This window comes from Podarcis tiliguerta, assembly GCF_965153285.1.
Source record: "Podarcis tiliguerta genome assembly, chromosome: 1".
Lineage (NCBI taxonomy): Eukaryota > Metazoa > Chordata > Lepidosauria > Squamata > Lacertidae > Podarcis > Podarcis tiliguerta.
In genome coordinates, this window is record NC_139534.1 from 126,989,356 (window position 1) to 127,011,910 (window position 22,555).

At 47.8% G+C, this 22,555-nt stretch overlaps 1 protein-coding gene across 2 annotated transcripts in view; it reads right to left on the bottom strand.

The window, feature by feature from the left end:
- DAAM1 (dishevelled associated activator of morphogenesis 1) overlaps window positions 1-22,555 on the bottom strand; it is a 180,917-nt gene that overhangs the window by 14,988 nt on the left and 143,374 nt on the right. The window contains exons 16-21 of one of the 2 annotated variants that reach the window (XM_083434805.1): window positions 17,009-17,038; window positions 13,342-13,445; window positions 5,120-5,204; window positions 3,868-3,974; window positions 1,520-1,608; window positions 653-821 (exon numbers count right to left, since the gene is read on the bottom strand). In XM_083434805.1, the coding sequence (XP_083290931.1) occupies window positions 653-821; window positions 1,520-1,608; window positions 3,868-3,974; window positions 5,120-5,204; window positions 13,342-13,445; window positions 17,009-17,038 (584 nt within the window). The remainder of the gene's footprint in view (window positions 1-652; window positions 822-1,519; window positions 1,609-3,867; window positions 3,975-5,119; window positions 5,205-13,341; window positions 13,446-17,008; window positions 17,039-22,555) is intronic. The other variant, XM_083434806.1, reaches the window with a different exon arrangement.

Sequence of the window (22,555 nt, forward strand, 5' to 3'; positions counted from 1 at the left end):
GAGGGTGCCTGACATAATAATGGTGGGGTGAGAATTCATTTGCAAAGCAACCGTTCCGTTATGATAACCCTTTAGCTGATAAAGGTCCTGAACACAGGGCCGCAAGGTAGAAGCAGGCAATGTTTAGGTGACATGAAGGGTTTCGACAAAAACCTGGGCTGAATCTCAAGAAATGTTTCTGCAGTGGTTCCTTGTGGGTACTGAGTAAAGGTAAAGGTAAAGGTAAGGGGACCCCTGACCATTAGGTCCAGTTGTGGCCGACTCTGGGGTTGCGGCGCTCATCTCGCTTTATTGGCCGAGGGAGCTGGCATACAGCTTCTGGGTCATGTGGCCAGCATGACTAAGCCGCTTCTGGCGAACCAGAGCAGCGCACAAAAACGCCGTTTACCTTCCCGCCGGAGTGGTACCTATTTATCTACTTGCACTTTGACGTGCTTTCGAACTGCTAGGTTGGCAGGAGCAGGGACCGAGCAACGGGAGCTCACTCCATTGCGGGGATTCGAACCGCCAACCTTCTGATCGGCAAGTCCCAGGCTCTGTGGTTTAACCCACAGCACCACCCGTGTCCCCTTGTGGGCACTGAGTACAATCCGACATTCTCACAGAAAGCAACCGGACTCACGCTCTCACGGCAGAAGCGGCTTGGGCTTACTTGTCAATGCTGGATTTGGTGTCCGCAATCTTGTTGAGGCTGGCGATTTTGAAGCCGTACGCATTTCCCCGTTGGCCTTTGTTCATGTAGTTCCCAAAGGCCAAAACCACCTCCAGCAGCTGCTTCAGGCTTTTGCTCTGGAATGTCTCTGTGGAAGCGGTGCGGATTGCTGCAAAGGGGAAAAGATTTTGTCAGTAATATTATTATCGTTGTCATTATCGTTGATTTATGAATCCCACACAGTCGCCCCAGGGAGGTGTACAGCAGGAAAGAGTTAAAAACACAACCAGCAGCTATGCAGTATGCTTTCCATTATGTTTTTGTTATGCTTTTTATAACTGATGTTCTGTAATGTATTTTTAATGTTGTACACCACCCTGGGATCTTTTGATAAATGGCGGTATATGAATTGAATGAAAGACTGATATTTAAAAAAACAAAATGGACACCCATGGCGCAGACCCTTTCATCTAGCTGGGAAGGCCTGCTGGAGTGAAGACACCTTTGATTTTATCTGGAAAGTGCAGCTAACAGGCACCTGCCATATTTTGTGCTGGAAGACTTTTCTTTGAGCAAGTGGTATGCACAGTGTTGGAATAAGACTTCCTGCACTGCCATTAGAAAACAACTTAATCCTTCAAATACTGTAGAAGTCTTTTGCATGTTCGTGGAAGGAAGGAGAGTCCAGGGTGCAGGGTAACAGTAATTGTACTGTAATGTGATCTTTATCCCTGCATCTCTATCATTTTGTTGAAAATATTTTTTTAAAAAAAGTTGAATTTTTTTTTTGCTTTGTTTAGGAAGATCCGAGCCGAAACACCCAAGGATTTAAAGAGCATCCCACCCCCCCTATAACACAAGACTTACCTTCCACTTTAGGCTTAACTTCAGCAACTCGCTCAGCAAACTTCTTTTTAAAATACAAGGACTGCAGCCTCTGCTGGTAATGGTTTATCCTGCAAGAGACAGAAAGAACAAACCTTGAGTTGGCAACTAGTAAAAGATCTGGCGGGAAAGGGCTGTGTATATATGGCTGTGGCTAGTAGCTCAAAACTGGTTTTGAAACCTGAGGACTTGCAGGGGGTACAGGATTTGTCCTCAAAGGACATGAAACCACTCCCAAAGGCTGCAAGTGTCAACACTGTTTACTTAGACAGGAACAGAGCTAGGGCTCTAGTCCCATTGAAGGAAGGTAACCAGAAGTGCAAGGTGGTCAGGCAAGAGACCAGTCCAGTTGCAGGTAGTTCCAAAGGTGGAACGGGTACCACCTGTATGTTTACCGTATTTTTCGCTCTATTGGACGCACCGGACCATAGGACGCACCGGACCATAGGAGGGGGAGAACAGGGAAAAAATATTTTTTCCTTGTTCTCCCCCTCTAAAACAAGGTGCGTTCAAGGTGCATTCACCCGAGCGTGTGGATCAAAGATCCCTGAAGCCTTTGGAGCGCAGCGCCCTGCTGCCCTGCAGAGGCTTTGCGCGCAGCCGTCCCCAAGCCAGAACAGCGAGACGGAGCCCTCCGTCTCGCTGTTCTGGCTTGGGAACAGCCTTGCTAGCCTCTGCAGGAGAGCGGGGTGAACGCACCCCGCTTTCCTGGAGAGGCTTTGCGCGCAGCCGCCCCAAGCCAGAACAGCGAGACGGAGCCCTCCGTGTCGCTGTTCTGGCTTGGGGACAGCCTCTCTAGCCTCTGCAGGAGAGCGGGGTGAACGCACCCCGCTTTCCTGGAGAGGCTTTGCGCGCAGCCGTCCCCAAGCTAGAACAGCAAGACGGAGCCCTCCGCAGCGCTCCATCTCCCTGTTCTGCCTTTCGGCTTAGCAGCGCAGGCTGCATTCGCTCTATAGGACGCACACACATTTCCCCTTAATTTTTGGAGGGGAAAAAGTGCGTCCTATAGAGTGAAAAATACGGTACTTCACTTATTGCTGTGTTAGCCTATGCAGCTTTGGTTACCTGAAATGGGGGGAGGATGTTAGTATTACATGCCTCCGATGCTGCAGATGAGATTGGTGTAAATCACATGCCTGTCTGGGAAGAGCGTGGGAATGGAAGACAGGCTTATCTCTTCCACTGTATGTACTATTGTACTGTACTTTTGCTTTTACTTCTGCCTGCTCTTCTCTCGGAGCTGGAGAGAGAGGACGCCATGACTCCTTTGTCTGTACATAGTGTGTAAATATATACATAGATTAGCTCTACAATGTCTCACGCTTCTTGCTGTGTTATGCTAGAAGATTAGTGTGCACATATCATTTGATGTATGTCGCTGAAGCGCACTGGAGAAGAAGGGGAATGCCTTTTGCAGAATTGCGAATACCGGAGGACATTCGGAGTTCGGGGGCTGCAGAAGGGGCACCCCAGGGCGTTTTCCCAACATGACAGTGCCTGCTGATGTCTGCATTGCCAAAGCCAACCATTTGCAGAAGACATCTCTGTGCCCTTGACTGAGCACGACTTTCAATGGCGTTTACTGCAAGGATCCCTGAGCTTTCCTAGCAGCTAAAACCACCACCCAGACTCTATTGTTACACTGGCTACAGGTCTGGAGACCAAAGTGTCTATCAACCCAACCTTATATTGCCTTGGACACTTTTAGATAAAGATCTGCCATTTTTGCCAGACTTTTAAGAGTCCAGTGGGTTAAGTCATATGTAGTGGCGTTGCTAATTATGTAACGCAGAGATAGCCAACCTTTTCGGCCCGCAAGGTCTTTGCACAGAGGCCGGGCACCATGCTGCTGGGGTCGCCACAACCACACTGCAGAATGGACCACAAGAGGCAGGGGCCTCCAGATTTTAGCTGCTGAAATTTGAGAGCCCAAATTCTGCCGCTGCTTTGCACCTCTTCCATTGAGAGTGTGTGCCCAGCCATAATGGAATATGGGAATGTTTAAGGGGAGGGGGTGTTCAGTGTAGGAGCGGCATAGCCAGTGCAAATGGGAACTGAGCAGGAAGAACAAACAGTGCCTCGTGCATTGTGGATTTCTGAGGGGACATTTTCTGGGACCTTATACGGGTGCCATATGAGGTCCTAGTGGCCGCCATGTCACCCACAGGAACCATCTTGGCGACTCCTGATTACAATTCACAATAATTATTGTTATTTTTCCCAGTTACTGCCTATTACGTTTTTGCAAGCCGCCCTGAGAAGGGGCCTCAGTCTGCCACGGCCTGCACTTTCGGCCCAGAGGGCAACTGCGTTTCATTGCCGAAAATCACCTGCTCATTTCAAAGAGGAACCTGTCTGCCTTCGCCATTCGGTCCAATTCGTGCTTGTGCTCCTCCAGCAGGTCGATGTCAGCTTTCTCCGGAACGAATTTTAGAAGCTGAGAAAGGGGAGGTCGGGGGGTGGGGTTAGAGAGAGAGAGAGAGAATCATAGCAGGGATCAAACCTGCAACCTTGGCGTTATCAGCACCATGGTCTAACCAACTGAGCTATCCAGGCTCAGATAACACTTTAAAACACACTTGTCCCTCTCCTGTGTGGTCGGCATCTTCCTCGAGTGGGACGGCCAAAGAGCAGCTGTGAAACGGGCCCAAGGTCCTCTAACATGGCCTTTGCCAATCTGGTGTCCTCCAGACGTTTTGGACTACAACTCCCATCATCCTATGGGTACCTTGTAGGAGACTTGCCCTCATCTGGATCCAGTCAACCAATTATGGAATGGCTGCTTGCACAGAGAGCCATTCCTACTTAACCTGAAGGGGAGGCCTCCACCCAGGGCCGGATTGAGGTTTGATGAGGCCCTAAGCTACTGAAGGTCATGGGGCCCTTTATATGTCCAGCTGTCCTTTGTCAACAACAAATTGTCACTGTTTTTTTGTGTTGAATATATGCTATAAGATAATTTATGGACCTAATAGTTATCTAAAGCCATTTGCACATGCAGAATGTAGGCACCCTATATATAGAAAGGAGCAAACCAGTGATATTTTAGGGAGCAGGCTAGCAGGTGGGGCCCATGACTTACATCATAGGAACCTACACAACACAAAACACACTTGCTGCAAGTAGGTTTTATTTTATTTGTTTTTTTATCTTATATTTTGGAAATGTACATCCAGTTTTTTCCTTTAAATTTTTTTGGGGCCCCCAAGAGAGTGGGGCCGTAAGCTATAACTTGTTTAGCTTATATGTAAATTGGGCACAGGCCCCAACCTGCACTTTAGAAGTGAGTAACTTTAAAAACAAACAAACCTGTGTTTGCACACTTACAAGGATTCTCCCAACTTCCCAAAAACGTAATTGGAGGGATTTGTAGAATTTAGATTTTTAAAAAAATATATATTAAGATAGAGAATGTGGTTGGGGTTGGGTGAGAGGGATGGAATAATGGCTGTGCAGCAATTGACAGAGGAGGAAAGGCACATAAGACCCACAGAAGTGGGGCCCAGGTTTCCAAGGGTTTTGTTAAACATATTCTCATTTTCAGAAACCGCAGCGCTTTTCTGTGACTCCAGGCGCCCTCACCTGTTCTAGCATATCTTTTGGCAGGTCCTCTTGTTCATCCATTGATAAGATGGCACGTTTGATTTCGTCGTTGGACAATTTTAGCCTGGAAAAGCAACAATGGGACACCCTGTTAGGCATGCAGACCGGACAAGTATCCAAAATCTTGAGGCTCAGTTCCAGCTTTGGTCCCAGACAAGCCCAGTCTCCTACGTGGAGCTGTATACGGAAGGCAAGAAGGGTGTTCGCCCAAACTGTCCATGCCAGCTATGGTTTTATTCATGTATTGCATACAACTTATTTACAGACTGATTGCAAAACCCAACCTTCAAAAGCGATTTACAAAAAGAATAAAAATACCACTATAAACAGCTGAAGACAGCTGTTTAAAACACTAAGACATTAATTAAAATATCAGAATGTTTGGCAAGCCAAAAACAGATTAAAACACATGTAAACAGTCTGCCTTTCTGGTTATGTAGGAGAGGAATCCTGGGCCAATTCTTACTGCGGTCGTTCAGCCCGGACACTGAGGTCTGGGTCTAAAGGCCTTCTGGTGGTTCCCTCACTGTGAAAAGTGATGTTACAGGGAACCAGGCAGAGGGCCTTTTGGGTGGTGGCACCCACCCTGTGGAACACCCTCCTGTCTGATGTTGTCAATAATAATAATATTTTTACCCTGCCCATCTGACTGGATCGTCAAGGAGATGAGTAACTATAGAACTTTTAGAAGACAAATGAAGGCAGCCCTGTACTGGGAAGTTTTCAAATGTTTAATGCTTTATTATGTTTTTATATATGTTCGAAGCCGCCCAGAGTGGATGGCAACCCAGTCAGATGGGTGGTGTACGAATAATAACACTGTTATTGTTATTACTGTTACTGTTGTTAACAGACCTCTGGGTATAGGGCGATATATAAACTCTAATAATAATAATTAATAATAATACAAATTTTGTATACTGCCCTTCATCAGGAGATCAGAGGTCGCTTGACAACACAAAAACACAAAATGAGAACACAAAATGCCTAATAAAGGCAAAACAAGCCAATAGCCCCCCTCCCACAGACACCTTTAAAAGGCTATAGAATGTTATTTTTTTATTTTTTAAAAAAACCTTTACTATATCACTGTGTTTTTATACGGCATATGCTCTATGCATGGTTACAGTATTGTTTGTATGGTTATGTTATTTTGTACATGTTTAGGGTAAATTGGGGGGAGGGGAATCTCTTTTTTAAAGGATGCACTTTTTCCAGTTTCAGGAGGGACACGGGTGGCGCTGTGGTCTAAACCACCGAGCCCCTTGGCCTTGCTGTTCGGAAGGTCGGCGGTTCGAATCCCCACGACGGGGTGAGCTCCCGTTGTTCGGTCCTTGCTCCTGCCAACCTAGCAGTTCGAAAGCACGTCAAAGTGCAAGTAGATAAATAGGTACCGCTCCGGCAGGAAGGTAAACGGCGTTTCCGTGCGCTGCTCTGGTTTTGCCAGAAGCGACTTAGTCATGCTGGCCACGTGACCTGGAAAAACTGTCTGCAAACGCCGGCTCCCTTGGCCAGTAAAGCGAGATGAGCGCCGCAACCCCAGAGTTGTTTGCGACTGGACTTAACTGTCAGGGGTCCTTTACCTTTACCTTACCTTCCCCCAGTTTTATTTTTTGTCTCATTGAACCCTCCTTACGATCACAGCCTGAAAAGGCAGTCAAGAGGGAAAGGGGGAAGGAAAAAAGGAGACAACGGAAGGAATATTTGTATGCTAAGTGATGACAAGAATAAGAAGTTTGCTGGAATACAGGAAGCTGTAGGGCAAGGTTTCCGAAACTTGGGTCTCCAGCTGTTTTGGGACTATAATTCCCATCATCCCTGACCACTGGTCCTGCTAGCTCGGGAAGATGGGAGTTGTAGTCCGAAAACATCTGGAGACCCAAGTTTGGGAAACACTGCTTTAGGGGAAGGGGCACAACATTAGGGGAAGGGGTAGGATAGGAATTTGATTTGATAACAATGATGGAACTGCACATTTCTGAAGAGGTTTTGTACATCTCTCCTGGGTGTGGGCCCTGGTGGTGCCTGTCCGCTGTGTGGACTAGCAAAAGGAATCAGCTCTGTGTCAGCAAGACCTTCGTGGGGCTTTTGTGGTACAGAATAGGCTCAAAACCAGCTCTGTGCGTCCAGGAAAACAGAAAACCTCTGCACGAAAGTGCCCTTAGAGGCTCTTTGAACGCCGCTGGGGGAAAGAGACGTCTCCCAGTGCCAAAATAGAGCAGCCTCAGCTCCGACAATATCATGGGAAAGAGGCCAGCCAAAAAAAGCTATAAGCTGATAACTGAGGGAGGGAGGGAGGAGGAAGCCCCCCCAGCCCAAACACACAATAATTATCTTTTGTTGGCAACAGCTGCTGGGCGCAGACGGGCAGCGGGTGGAACTGGGTCACGGTGTCAGCCGCCGCGAGGATTTAAGCCCCGAACTTTGTCAATGGGATGTGGCAGCTTGGGAAAAGGGGGTGAAAAACAAACATGCAGGGGCTTCCCAGAGGGGACCGTCTTCCCCCTTTGGCCTCATCCAGGCTCCTTTTAGCTGCTTGAAGAGGAGCAACACCAAGGGAGAAACATGTCAGCAAACCCAAGAAATCAGAGTTGCACAGGCAGCTTGATTTTTTTTTGCGGGGGGGGGGGGTTCAGTCCAGGGGTTTGGAAAGAATCGTACATCGAATGAGATTTTTAAAAATAAGGAGGAGGAAGTAGAAAGTGCCTGGACTCCTAAATGGACGACCAGCAGTGGAGACATGGTCAAGGTCAAGGTTGTGTCAGGGTCCAGGGAACTGGGCTGTTCCTGAGCCTGGCATGGCTTCTTCTGCCCTGCTTTGGGCTTCTCCAGAATCCGTTTTATGGGTCGTGGGGTGCTGCCATTGGGGGCAGCCATGTCCTGGGCACTAGTTAGATGGAACAGAAATTTACTTCACTGGGGAAGGCTCAGTGGCGGAGAACTTGCCTGGCTTGCAGAAGGTGATGGATTTAATCCCCTGGGAATGCCCACTGTTGAAACCCTGGAAATCTGCTGCCAGTTAGCGTTGGTAATACTAAGCTTGATGGACCAATGGACTGACTCTGGCTAAGGGTGCTTCCTGTGTCTCCATTTTGATCAGCCCTTTGTTCCGAAACATGAGGACTATCATCTTAACTTCCTTCTTATGCAAAGGGCTGTGGATGTGAACTGACCTGGATGGCACCTACTATACAAATGGGGATTTGGGGGGAAGGGGCCGCAGCTCAATGGGAGAGCAGCTGTTTTGCATGCAGAAGGTTCTGGGTTCAGTAGAGGGCTTCTGCGCATGTGGCGAAACCCAGAAAAATACTTCTGGGTTTGCCACGTTAGCATCCTGAAGGATACGCAACCAGAGGTGTGCGTGTCCAGAGGTACCACTGTATATAAAGAGGAATGGAAAAACTTTATGGAGTATTTGTCAAATAATTGTAATCACGTGAAAACGTTAGCGGGATTAAGGGAAATTCAGCAACAGCGTAATACAAAATAAAGGAAGAATAAAGGGGAAAGATAACTAAATGCATATATAAGAATATGCAGGAATGGTGGGAAAATCAAAGGAACCAGGGAAGGGGAAGAAGGGAGGATGCAAATGGATGTTTTATTACAAAGTAAGATATGAATGAGGGATGCGGGTGGCGCTGTGGGTTAAACCACAGAGCCTAGGACTTGCCGATCAGAAGGTTGGCGGTTTGAATCCCCGTGACGGGGTGAGCTCCCGTTGCTCTGTCCCTGCTCCTGCCAACCTAGCAGTTCGAAAGCACCTCAAAGTGCAAGTAGATAAATAGGTACCGCTCTGGCGGGAAGGTAAACGGCATTTCCGTGCGCTGCTCTGGTTTGCCAGAAGCGGCTAGGTCATGCTGGCCACATGACCCGGAAGCTGTACGCCGGCTCCCTCGGCCAATACAGCGAGATGAGTGCCACAACCCCAGAGTCGGCCACGACTGGACCTAATGGTCAGGGGTCCCTTTACCTTTAAGATATGAATGAGGGGAAATGTTGATTTTAATGTGACTGTGGTTTTGGAAACTGTAATAATGAAAAGAATATAAATAAAATTCAGAAAAAGAGGATGATGGGAACTGTAGTCCAAAAGCAGCAGGAGACCCAAGTTTGGGAAACGCTGGACTAAATGATTCTCAGGTCCCTTCCAAATCGACATGGCAGCTTTGGAGCAGTGGGAGGGAATGATTTAGCATGCAAGAGAGAAAGATGGACAGGGGGAGTCTGATAGCAACAGACTGAAAGTGAAATGGTGACAGATTCTCCATTTCATAGCTCAGTGGCAGAGGCTCTGCCTTGCAAGCGGAAGGACCGTGGGGTTCAATCCTCAGCATCGCCAGGTACGACTCGGAGAGACCTCTACCTGAAAACCTGCTGCTACCAGTCATTGCAGGCAGCACTGAGTTAGAAGGACCACAAGGTAACTTCCTATGTTTCTATATCAGTTCCCCCACTGGCCTCCTAATGAAACCTAACAGGCAGGGATGCTTACAGAAACACACCTGTCCTGGATGCAAGGAACAGGTATATCTAGCCCAGTCCAGCACAATTGAAGCCATTAGATGGCCATGCGGCGCTTGCAGGAAGGGGGCACTGGGAGAAAATCGGAACGGCAAAAATACTCGCCTGCACGAGACGAAATCTAACATGACCTCACCGTGCAATCATTTTCCCCAGAGCGAGAGAGATAAAATATATTGTAAGATAGAACCTCTCTCTTTGCTGCATGCCAGACAATGTCTGGTTTGCTTTATGAATGTCTAGGATGAATAAGGAGACTGCTTGCATGCAGAGGTCCTCCGTCAGCTCCATGGTGCGAGGAGAAATGCAACAAATAATGGCACTGGAATCCCAAAGCTGCGAAATGTGGCTCACAGCCTCCTAGGCAAAAGAACTGCAGGATTGTTTTGTTGACCGCAAGAGCATCCAGAGGTCAAGGTCATCCTCAAGGACAACGCCCCACCCAGGCAGGCCAGCCTTAGAGGGAGAAAGGTTGTCAGAGGGAGAAAGGTTGTTTTCTGCTGCTCCAGAGAAGCGGACACGGAGCAATGGATCTAAACTACAAGAAAGAAGATTCCACCTAAACATTAGGAAGAACTTCCTGACAGTAAGAGCTGTTTGACAGTGGAATTTGCTGCCAAGGAGTGTGGTGGAGTCTCCTTCTTTGGAGGTCTTTAAGCAGAGGCTTGACAACCATATGTCAGGAGTGCTCTGATGGTGTTTCCTGCTTGGCAGGGGGTTGGACGCGATGGCCCTTGTGGTCTCTTCCAACTCTATGATTCTATGATTCTATGATTCAATGGGGTAGGACCACCCAGTTAGCTTCAAAACGGAGGGAAATGGACCCGGCCCCTGTCTACTATAAGGTGACCAGATTTGTACACCCGGGGACGTTCTGGTAACCTTAGTCTGCTATGCTATGCTACTCACTGCCAACCTAGCAGTTCGAAAGCACGTCAAAGTGCAAGTAGATAATAGGTACCGCTTTGGCGGGAAGGTAAACGGGCGTTTCCGTGCGCTGCTCTGGTTCGCCAGAAGCGGCTTAGTCATGCTGGCCACATGACCTGGAAGCTGTACGCCGGCTCCCTCGGTCAGTAAAGCGAGATGAGCACCGCAACCCCAGAGTCGTTCATGACTGGGTCTAATGGTCAGGGGTCCCTTTACCTTTACCTAAGAGATTAAATTTCTGTATTTTATGTGAGAATTACCTCTTATCCTATGTAGTGAAGAATTTTAGCAGACCAATAGCAAAAACCCAATTGGGACGGTGGTTTTATTGCATATGTAGCGACTGTTGTTGGATGATGTCATGGCCTTTGGCTAGTATAATAAAGTTTGTGATGATGACTATGCCACTCGTGAGAGCCAGTGTGGTGTAGTGGTTAAGAGCGGTAGACTCGTAATCTGGGGAACCGGGTTCGCGTCTCCGCTCCTCCACATGCAGCTGCTGAGTGACCTTGGGCTAGTCACACTTCTCTGGTCTCTCAGCCCCACTCACCTCACAGAGTGTTTGTTGTGGGGGAGGAAGGGAAAGGAGAACGTTAGCCGCTTTGAGACTCCTTAGGGGAGTGATAAAGCAGGATATCAAATCCAAACTCTTCTCCTTCATGTGCTTTTTGTGTCTGTCCCAAGAGGCAAGGGCTGCATTTATAACCACGAAGCTGCAGACCTACCCCCAAAGCACTGGCTATAAAGGTAGGTTACTGGAGTTAAACGAGAATTCATTTGGTAGTTGGGTGGTAGAGTATCTGCTTTATACGCAGAAGGTCCAAATTTCAACCCCTGGCATCTCCAACTACCGTATTTTTAGCCCTATAGGACACACTTTTCCCCCTCCAAAAATGAAGGGGAAATGTGTGTGCGTCCTATGGGGCGAATGTAGGCTTCAGGAAGCTATCCGCAAGTTACCGCCGTGCTTCCTAGGCTTGCGGATAGCAGCCTGCATCCCAAAGCCTGAGTAGCGCACCCCGGGCTTCGGGCAGATATCCACAAGCCTGGGAAGCCCGGCGGATAGCAGCCTGTTCTGGGGGCTGGGGTCGGGGGAAGCTCGGGCTTCTCCCGCCCCAGCCCTGTGCCTGGGGAAAAAATAATTTCCCCCCCTTTATTCCCCCCCACAACTAGGTGCGCCCTATGGGCCAGTGCATCCTATAGGGCGAAAAATACGGTACTTGGGGAAAAACCCCTGCCTTTATCCCCAGAGAGCTGCTGCCAGCCAGTGTCGACACCATTAAGTTGAAAGGACCGATGGTGTGACTCTGTGTAAGGTATCAAGGCAATTGCAGGAGAGGTACAGATGGAAGTACGTAAGATGAGCCTGTTTCAGGCCAACGGCCCATCTTGTCCTGCTTCCTGCCCTCAAAGTGGCCGACCAGATGCCATTGGGAAACCTTCGAGCAGGATCCGAACACAGAGCACTTTCCCCACTTGCCAGCAATCAGCAATTCAGGAGATTCAGCTTATCATAAGATAAACTGAAATGATGTACATGCGTGGTTATTATTAGCAATGAGACAGGGAATGTACAACTGGCATTATTTTCTATAGTTGTATTGTGTTTGCAGGGATATGTCCTTCAAAGGCATTCTTCTTTCAACAAGATTTTTAAGTGGAGGTCTTCATCCAAACTGGTACCTCCATTGGATTTGAATTTATTTTGTGTCTGCTGTTGTTTCAATCTCTCTCTCTCTCTCGCTCTCTGGGTAGATTTTTTTTAAAAAAATGTTTTTATATACGCTAATAGCTCTCCATCTCTGTACTCCACCTACAGACCCCTTGAAAAGAGCTGAGAGTCTTGGGGGACCACTTAATAATTGTTCTGTCCGTCGTAATACGCTTTGCTAGACGCTGTATGGCTTTTCATTGCAGTTTTACAGACATGCCACAGACCTCCTGAACGAAGCTCACAGATGATCAGCGGTCTACAGACTCCAGCTTAGGAAATCCTGATATATGCCATTGTTATACCTCTTTCAAACAGCTGACTGATTGTATGTGGGGTTTTTTTATAACATCGTAAATCACTTCAGGATGTCTCATGGGAAGAGATCCATAAACAAGATTATTTTTTCAGTGGCATGACCATGATGAATAACAAGCTGCAAACAGCTTTGCAATTGCTGCAGTTGCCCTGCAACAGAAAATCATAGCATTCTGGTGTTGGAAGTCCAAGCCCTTGAAAAGGAGGAACCTTTATGTCCAAAGGGGGTCTCGAACCCACAGCCCTGAGGTTAAGCGTCTTGTGCTCTACCAACTGAGTTATCCGTACAGAAGCAACTCTGAAGCATCCAGCACCTGGGTGGATCAGATGCAATAGTCTTCAACAATTTCAGAGAATAAACTTTAACCCAAACATGCATTTGGGGACTCATTCCTTATTTTATTTTTTAAAATAATCTTTTTCTATGGTAGTAGTGCTCCTCCTGCAACCCACCAGCTGAAAACCAGTGGATCAGAGAAAACCTGATTGGATTGCTCCAAAATTTGGAACGAGATTGGCCAAATTTCCCCCTTTGGACTCAAAGGAGCTATTGCACTGTCCATGCGCTAAAACAAATTACTGTTGCGGTTAGTGAGCAATTGCTGTATTGTTTTACGCAATTACGGTTCCAGCTACAGAAAACCATTCAGCTGAGATAGTTGCAAGATTCGCTCCACCTTAAGGCAGGGAGGTTCCAAAGGGAAAAGAACGGCAGAGGTACCTGGAGAGGAGAATATTGCAGTTCTGAGCCCTCCGCCCGTCTATAACCGACAGCTCCTTGACTTTATGCCGCGAACTGAGGGTGTCGTCCAAAGCATCTTCTTTCTGCAGGAAGCATGAAAAGAATCCATTAATAAGCAGATGCGCACACTGACGTTTCAGAACTTCCGGCGCATGCCAGCATCCCGAACATCAATCAAGAACCTTTACCGCGGCGGACGAGAAAAACCCGGAGCCTGCAACTGAAATACAATCAGCTGTTTCATAAACCGGAATGTTCTTTTGGGAAAAGAAAGGGGGGGGGGAGCTATTGGTTACAAGTGTATAAATATTTATCCAGATGGAAAGATTTAAGAACCCGCAAGTGTGCGGACAGTGGGGATCATGTAAAGGCTTTCCTCGCGCACACAAATTACGATATTCTGTTTGGAACTGTTGGCCTAGCAGCTGGGAAGACTGCAGAGCTCCGTTCAGGAGTTTCAAAGCCCCGTTTCGTTTTTTGAAGGGGTGGCGCTGTGGTCTAAACCACTGAGCCTCTTGGGCTTGCTGAACAGAAGGTTGGCAGTTCGAATCCCCAGAACAGGGTGAGCTCCCGTTGCTCTGTCCCAGCTTCTGCCAACCTAGCAGTTCGAAAGCATACCAGCGTGAGTAGATAATTAGGTACCACTGCGGTGGGAAGGTAAACAGCGTTTTGGTGTGCTGTGGCTTCTGTCACGATGTTCCTTTGTGCCAAAAGCGGTTTAGTTCTGCTGGCCATATGACACAGAAAGCTGTCTGTGGACTAACGCCAGCTCCCTTGGCCTGAAAGCACAATGAATGCTGCAACCCCATAGTCGCCTTTGACTGGACTTGACCGTCCAGGGGTCATTTATCTTTTCCCCTACAGCCCCAGGTCAGCGCCAGAGGTTCAAATCCTTGGCATCGCCAGACAAACTGGGATTGGAAAGATTCCTGCCTGAGAATATGGAGAGATGCTGCCAGCCAGAGTAGACAATACTGCCCTAGGAAGAGCAATATCCCGATTCAATATACAGACGCTTCTTGTTCAAAAGGGAACCATCGCATACAAACGTATTTTATACAAAGTCAGAGCACTGGAACCTAAAAGAGCACCCCAGCTAACACCAACCAGCTTGGATCCCACAGTCGGCAGGTGAAGTATTGGTGGCTGTGCCATTACTGGGGGCTGCCTACTTGGTGTTGACCCCCCCACTTGACAGAGCCTTTTCAGGGATGGCTCCCCATTTGTGGAATGCCCTCCTTGGTGTGTTCTCCCTGTCTCCCTCCTTATTGACTTTTGGAAGGAATCTAAAAACTGAATTTGGAAAGCACATCCTGAAATCACTAAGAGAAATATCTATTTATCTATCTTGTTTTTGATGTGCTTGCTGCCCCGGGCTCCTCTGGGAGGAAGGGCGGGATATAAACTGAATCATTGCCATCAATAACACTCCTCCTTCTCCTTCAATGTTGTCTACTCTGACTGGCAGCAGGGGGTTGGACTAGATGACCCTTAGTGGTCCCTTCCAACTCTACAATTCTATGATTATAGGTCCTTGGGGGTGGTCTTTCCCAGCCGTACCTGGAGGTCCCAGGGATTGAATCTGGGATTTCTTGCTGCCAAGAATGTGCTCTATTTTTGAGCGCTGGCCCAGCAATGGTACCCTACCATAGAAGACTTGGGGGACAGATCTAGAGGACTTAGGGTGGGGAAATGAAACCTCAATTCAAAAGACAACCAACAAAACATTGGGCTGCAGGCAGAAACATTTAGGATTTTTCACCCACAGTCCCAAAAGCTGAGCAATGCAAGTGCGAGATTGGTTCGGGAAGTATACAAGGAGCTCTCTGAGACATGAGTGGCTCGTTGAAATGACAACAGCTGTCTTAAACCTTGGATGTTATACCTCGAAATGCGCAAATATGGGGAAATGCCCTGGGATTGCTGCACAAGATGAAGCGAAGTCCAGTAACCTGGCACATAAATACAAACCAGTAACATAAAATAGAGAGAGATTCGTTCTACCAACACATATGCACACACTTTCCAGCGCTTGAGTGACCTGCGGCCTCTCTGCCACAAGACACAGCATAGGCCGAGTGCGAAACACACATGTAAGGATTAGAGAAGCAAGGAATAAGTCACTACTGTTTAGCATAGTCATTTGATTTACTGAACCTGGGAATGCTTGAATGCATTATGGTGGTACCCCAGGTTACATACGCTTCAGGTTACATACACTTCAGGTTACATATTGATCATGTTCAGAATTGTTAGAAATCTGTTGTTTTTACACAAACGTACTACAGTGGTACCTCGGGTTACATATGCTTCAAGTTACAGACTCTGCTAACCCAGAAATAGTACCTCGGGTTAAGAACTGTACCTCAGGATGAGAACAGAAATCGTGCTCCAGCAGCACGGTGGCAGCGGGAGGCCCCATAAGCTAAAGTGGTGCTTCAGGTTAAGAACAGTTTCAGGTTAAGAACAGACCTCCGGAATGAATTAAGTACTTAACCCAAGGTACCACTGTATTGTGTTTAATTCTGGAATGCTCCCCAGTAACCCTCATGTAATTGGTTAAATCTGGTCGCATGGGAGGTATCTTATTACAGTCTTGATTTTGTTTTTTGTGTGTAAGTGACTTGACTGCAATGACCGCATCTCCATGAACACTGAGGAAGAGACAGTGTTAGATAACTCTGGCTGAATCTACACAGATATAAAAAATGCTGCGAAAATGTTTTTTTAAAAAAAGAAGTTGTAAAATATATATGGAATTTGCCATTAGCTCATTGGCGCCATCTAGTGCCACATTTGTATAGTGCACTTAAAGCACACTTAAAACGTTATATTTGCAGCTGTACAGCTGAGTCCTCTCTCTCTCTCTCTCTCAGAGCAACAGAGGAGAGACGTGCTAATGTTTCTGTGTGAATGCTTGTGACAGAAAGAAGCACGAAAGTTGATATTCTCCCAAAGAAGCAATAAGAAGAAGTCTGCTGGAGTGAGAAAGTGGAAACCTCTCAGAAGGAGCTGCATGGCCCGGCTGGGTCATGAGTGCAAGTACTGGAAAGAGAGAAAGTCAGAGTTTGTTTGAAAGTTTAAGGAAGAAGCTGTAAACTTCAACTAAGAAAAACTAGGCCCGTGCTTGGATAAGCATGTGAATTCAAATACTTTGCATATATTCTTTGTATGTTCTGCAAGTAAAAGATTCTGAATGTTTTAACAAGTGTTCGGACATTGTTTTAATTTCAAGAAATGAGACCATATTGCACATGATTTGGCTTCTGAGCTGCAATTTAGCTGCTCTGCCAACAACTACTGACCATGAAGGGAAAGCCCAAATTCAGCTGTGCTGAAAAAGAGACAGATCCATTTCTCTCCAGCTACTGCCGCTCTGAGACGAGGAAGTTATTTTAATGAATTTAAAATACACCCAAGGCTACATTAAGAGCCTCTTTGCAGATGCAAACAGGGTGTAGGTTTTTCTTTTTTACTTCAAAGCACCAGAGCCCACCAACCCCACCTAAGCTTCTGTCCCTTTGAAATAAAACCAATAAAGTTAGGAGTCCAGCGTTTTATCGCTCAAGGGAATTCATTGGAACTCACTCGTTCAACGGAAGGTGGGGGGGGGGTGTTTGAATGGGGGGCCCAGAAGCACACTTACCTGTCTGGAGTTATTGTTCACAAAGAAGTCCTACAGCCAGAGCAGAAGCATGGGATAGGCAGGAAAAAAGCGAGCAGTTCAGTGGTCACAGCAAAAAATAAATAAACAAAAGGAACAACCACAAAACAGAGAGAGAAGAGTCAACAGAACCGTTGGGGAAAGGGTATATTTATATAATTCAGCGGTGCTCTTTTTCACCCCCTTCTTCTCAACCCCCCCCTTGCAAAACGAAACAAGAAGCCAACAAGCCCCCACAGCTCTCTGGATAGACCAGCTGCGGTCCCGATAATGCAGACCAGGAGACATGGCAAAGTAAACGGAGGTTAGCGGAAGGAGTGCACCAAATCAGACAGGCATGCAGAGGCAGAGACAGGCAGCAGGCAAGGCAAGGCTGCTTGTTAGGAAGACGCCGTTTCATTTCACCGGTCATGCATATTTGCGCCAACGCAGGGCGGAGAATGCACCCCGCACATGAAAGTGAACAAGCAATTATTCCATCCCCGGGGGGCTTGTCAACGCCAAGAGAGATGGCCCAAGGTGGCTGAGGATTCATTATTTCATGGCGTTCGCGCTGGATGATGGGTTGGTTCTTATGCTACGAGGTTGCTGCTGCCTGCAGTGATACCAGAACGGCAAGCATCACGTAGAAGCGCCACGGAAGTAGCACGTAGCCATCATGGCCAGTGGCCTCATCTGCCTAATCCCCTGCAAAAGCTGTCTAAAAAGTTGGCAGCTGCCACTGCTTCAAAAGGCAACCGACTCCATCGTGTAGCTACGTGCTGGAACCACCATGTGAGACCCTTAGGCAACTGCCACAGTCCCCTCTGCCGCCCCAAGGGGACTCCGTGGTTCATCTCACTTCAGGCGGAGCCCGCCAAGGCTGCAAGCCGCATCCAATTTTGCCATGGCCTGAATGAGAGTGGCTCCCAGAATCCCCTGCTCCTGTGTCCCTGAGGATTCTGAGAGGAGGAGCACCCTCTCCTTTGGTGCGGAGCGCAGGGGGACCAGAGTCAACACACATCACAGATCACCTGGCCCCCTTTCTGCTTGGCTACCAACGCCCCCCACCCTGTGGCCAGGCGGGAGGTTTGCCATCTTTAGGAAACTCTCTGCAGTCTCCTCAGGGACCTGGAGGCCGTTGACTAGAGCCAGGTCACGAGGTTGGTACGGGAAAGGAAGCCGCAGAGGTTTTCAGAATGCAGGCAATGGTTAAGGCCCAAACACTGCCCCCTCACTGCGCTTTCAGAGTATTTGAAAGGAAAGGAAACTGTTATGTACTGAGTTGAATAGGATCCAAAAGGCAGCAGTCTGATTGGTCCTAGAACAATAGGATTCAGAATGCAGCAGTCTGATTGGTCCTAGAACAACAGGATCCAGAATGAAGCAGTCTGATTGGTCCTAGAACAATAGGATCCAGAATGCAGCAGTCTGATTGGTCCACAGGAGCCACCCAATCCAGCTCCAGGTGGAAGGGAATCCGCAACCTGATTGGCCTGCAGGAGAATCCCAGAATTAGCCAATCACGTGGGGCCCATTGTGTAAATAATGTATATAAGGCAGACACTCTGGGGGAACTTCCATTCCTCCTTACCACTATGAGCTGAATAAAGAGCATGAAATCCACTCTCGACTCCGAGTATATTTCAGCAACGGGCCAGCTAGAGAAGATTAATCCTTGGCGGCCCTAATCTTTGTACATTTGGTTTTCAATCTGGCAGATAAACCAAGGTCTTGCTGACCTTGGCAGCTCTGGACGGATGAGTATGGAGACCAGATGAGCAGTTTCTCTGGTCCACTAGATACAAAAGCTGCTCACAGCTCACAAACATGATACGCCCACTGCGCTGGCCTCATCTGGGGTGCACCTGAATTGCAGGCAGCGCAATACATTTTCCTATCCAAGGCAGAAAACTCAAATGGCTCTGTCCACTTTCACTGGGCATGATCCCACTGGGAAGTCCTCTTGCGCAAGTCCCTCTGAAACCAACAGGAGCTGCATAAATGCACCCCTGTCCAAGCCAAATTCTGCAGAGTCCTGGAAGAGCTGGCTCTTAGGAATGAGCTGCCACCTTAGATTTTCTCTGTATATGGGTCTTGGCAGCTCTCCAACCCCCCCAACGCTGAACTTTGCTGAGATATGCCAACATTTCCAAGGTTAGGTAAATATCCTTTACAGAACTGGGACGGAACAGAATGTTAGTTATTGTTAAGCCCATTATACGAGATTATAGGAGGGTAAACGAGTTTGGGTTACAAAGAGTTTTTCAAACCACCAAAGTAAGTTTGGATTTTGTCCCAATACCCAGGGGATTACTTTAACAACTTGTGCGGCTGAGTAATCACTGCAGGAAAACAAAACCATGGATGGTTTTCTATTGCAAGTTTACACAGCATCTCCGTATTTAGAGAGGCCTGTTTTCAGTATCAGAGAACCACCATGCAGAAGTTATCTGTGTGATGATTAAGATAATAAAATAGATTTTGGGGGGATCGGGCCACTGGGCCTTTCAGTTCCAGCATCTTATTATTGCGGGGGCCACCGAGATGTCTCAAACAGAAGTCTGCCAAGCTTCCCACCGTCTCCCACGCTCCGAGTCTCAACTTGCAAACCCTTGGAACCAGGGACCCATTTCTTAGCAAACTATACTATCGTAAGCGGAAAGCGGCCTTTAATTGCGCCATTAGCTTGAAATGCCACAGAAGATGGATGCTAGCCCTCATCCCATTTCTCATTAGCGGATGGTTCGGGGGCAAAACACTTTGCATCCATCCGACTGCGCTGGGATCCTGGAGGGAGAAGAAAAAGGAAGGCACTCTTCGGGAATGGTGGGTCAAAGCACGGCAGAAGAGCGCTGCAAGCGCTACAGAAATGACTCATAAATTCAGTTCCACCGAGATGGCTCTATGCACACAGCTCTGCAGCCGGCAGCTTTATTGCTTTTGCAGTGTCAGAAGAGAGGATCTTCAAATATATGGATTGTGCAGGCGGCAGCCTAAGGAAAGTGAGATGTACTTGGCATCATTCAGCTAGTAAAAATGAAAAACTACTGTATTTTTCACCCCATAGGACGTACCGGCCCATAGGACGCACCAAGTTTTTTTGGGGGGAAATAAAGGGGGGGAATTATTCCCCCCCCCAGGCGCTTGTGGGGCCGGCAGCAGGGAGAAGCGCACTTCTCCCCGCCGCCCGCCTGCAGACCAGGTCCGGGGACAGCAGGAAGACGCACTGCGCCTCCCAGCTGTCCCCGGAGCTTGCGGGGCTGGCGGCGGGGAGAAGCACGCGTCTCCCCGCCATCAGCCTCCAAACCACATCTGGAGACAGTGGGATGGCGGCGTTCCGCCTCCCCGCTGTCCCCCGATCTTGTGGGGCTGGCGCTGCGGCTCTCCTGAAGCCTGCATTCGCCCCATAGGACACACACACATTTCCCCTTCATTTTTGGAGGGGGAAAAGTGCGTCCTATAGGGCGAAAAATACGGTACCTTGTAATAACCAAGGAGAAACGTATATGTTACTGATTCCCTCTGCCCCCCCCCCCCATTCCAGGCTACGTTGGGTTGCTAATAATTGCACGGAAACAGAATTGTTGCTCTTTTAATATTGCACCTTCCCAAACAACTGCTATGTGCTGCGCTTGCTTTTTACTACCGTGTTTTTCTGGGAGAGGAAGAGATTGTGGCAAGGCAGTTCAGCAGTGGGGAACTTGTGCCCACCCCAGGACGGTATTGGGCTTCAGCTCCCATCAGCCCCAGCCTACTTGGGAGCTGATGGGAGATAAGAGGACAAAAGAACCTGGAAGGCTACAGGTTTGTTTCATATACACTGCGGGGCCTTTTCCGGGGTGGCCCCTACCATCAGGGAATCCACCTGCTTTAGTGCTGCTTAGGACATTAAAAGCAGCACAACTGACTCATATTTTCTTCTCTTCTTCAAGGGTGAGGTTCCAAAGAGGGGCAGGAACAGATTCCCTCTCAGTACAAGGGCAGAATGCAAACAATGACTCAGAAAAGGGAGCATGTCTGAAAGTGGCCCTTATCCCAAGGCTTCCTGATTTGCCGTGCAGCTCATGTTTAATCGGCTGGCGGCCAGTGTTGTTTCTTAGGGTTTCCATTTTTCCCTTTCGTTTCACTTGCGTTGCTTAATTGTGATTCCCCCCTTCCCCCAAGGATCACTATGAACACAAAGTTAAGCAACAGCAGAGAAGCTGCACCTGAAAGTGCTTCACTTTGGATGGATCGTGACCACACGCAGTATACGTGGTGCTGGAGAAATGGACGCATTTCAGCTATGGCGTCACTGAAATCGGGAATGTTTTATTGATCTAATGCTGCTCTGCTGTGTTTTAATATTATTGCCATCCCTTAGAACGGGTGCTGTTAAAGGTAAAGGGACCCCTGACCATTAGGTTCAGTCGTGACTGACTCTGGGGTTACAGCGCTCATCTCGCTTTATTGGCCAAGGGAGCCGGCATACAGCTTCCAGGTCATGTGGCCAGCATGACTAAGCCGCTTCTGGCGAACCAGAGCAGCGCACAGAAACGCCGTTTACCTTACCTACGGAGCAGTACCTATTTATCTACTTGCACTTTGAAGTGCTTTCGAATTGCTAGGTTGGCAGGAGCAGGGACCGAGCAACGGGAGCTCACCCCATCGCGGGGATTCGAACTGCCAACCTTCTGACTGGCAAGTCCTAGGCTCTGTGGTTTAACCCACAGCTTACATAAATGAAGAACATTATAAGTTCTGATAAGAACAGTTTAATGGAATCACATGGCTGAGGCTTATTGTTTTTGTATTGATAAGGTATTTTGTGGATTTTTATTTTTATTTTATTCTGTGAACTGCCCTGCGACCTGCAAGTACAGGGCGGTATATAAATTCAATGGGCGGTATATAAATTCAATTATTATAATAATAATTTTTAAAATCTCTAATGACGCACAGCCAGGAATCTTAATGCCTTTCAAGTTCAAAAGCTATATGGAAGAGGCTGCTCTTTCATTCCCTCTTGCTAGGAGGACAGATTTTTGTGGACAGAAAGTGGCCCAGGGCCAAACCTCCCTGCCCCTCTCTAGCCCTGTAAATAAGCAAGCATGGATGTATTTGTTATTACAAGTGCAATAGCCCCTTTCTGATGTTCATGGAAATCTTCCCTATGCAAATATTTACAAATTCAGGGGGGGAAAGGACTTGATTCACCCCGGTTCTGGCTCAGGCGCAAAGGCAAAATGAGACCCACCCCGAACTAATTTGCAGGGGGCAGGCTGCCTACCAGAAGTGCGTAAGCAAAGGGCCCCATTCATTTATTTAAAAGATCTACCGTATTTTTCGCTCTATAAGACGCACCAGACCACAAGACGCACCTAGTTTTTGGAGGAGGAAAACAAGAAAAAAAAAATCTGAATCTCAGAAGCCAGAACAGCAAGAGGGATCGCTGTGCAGTGAAAGCAGCGATCCCTCTTGCTGTTCTGGCTTCTGGGATAGCTGCACAGCCTGCATTCGCTCCATAAGACGCACACACATTTCCCCTTATTTTTTAGGAGGGAAAAA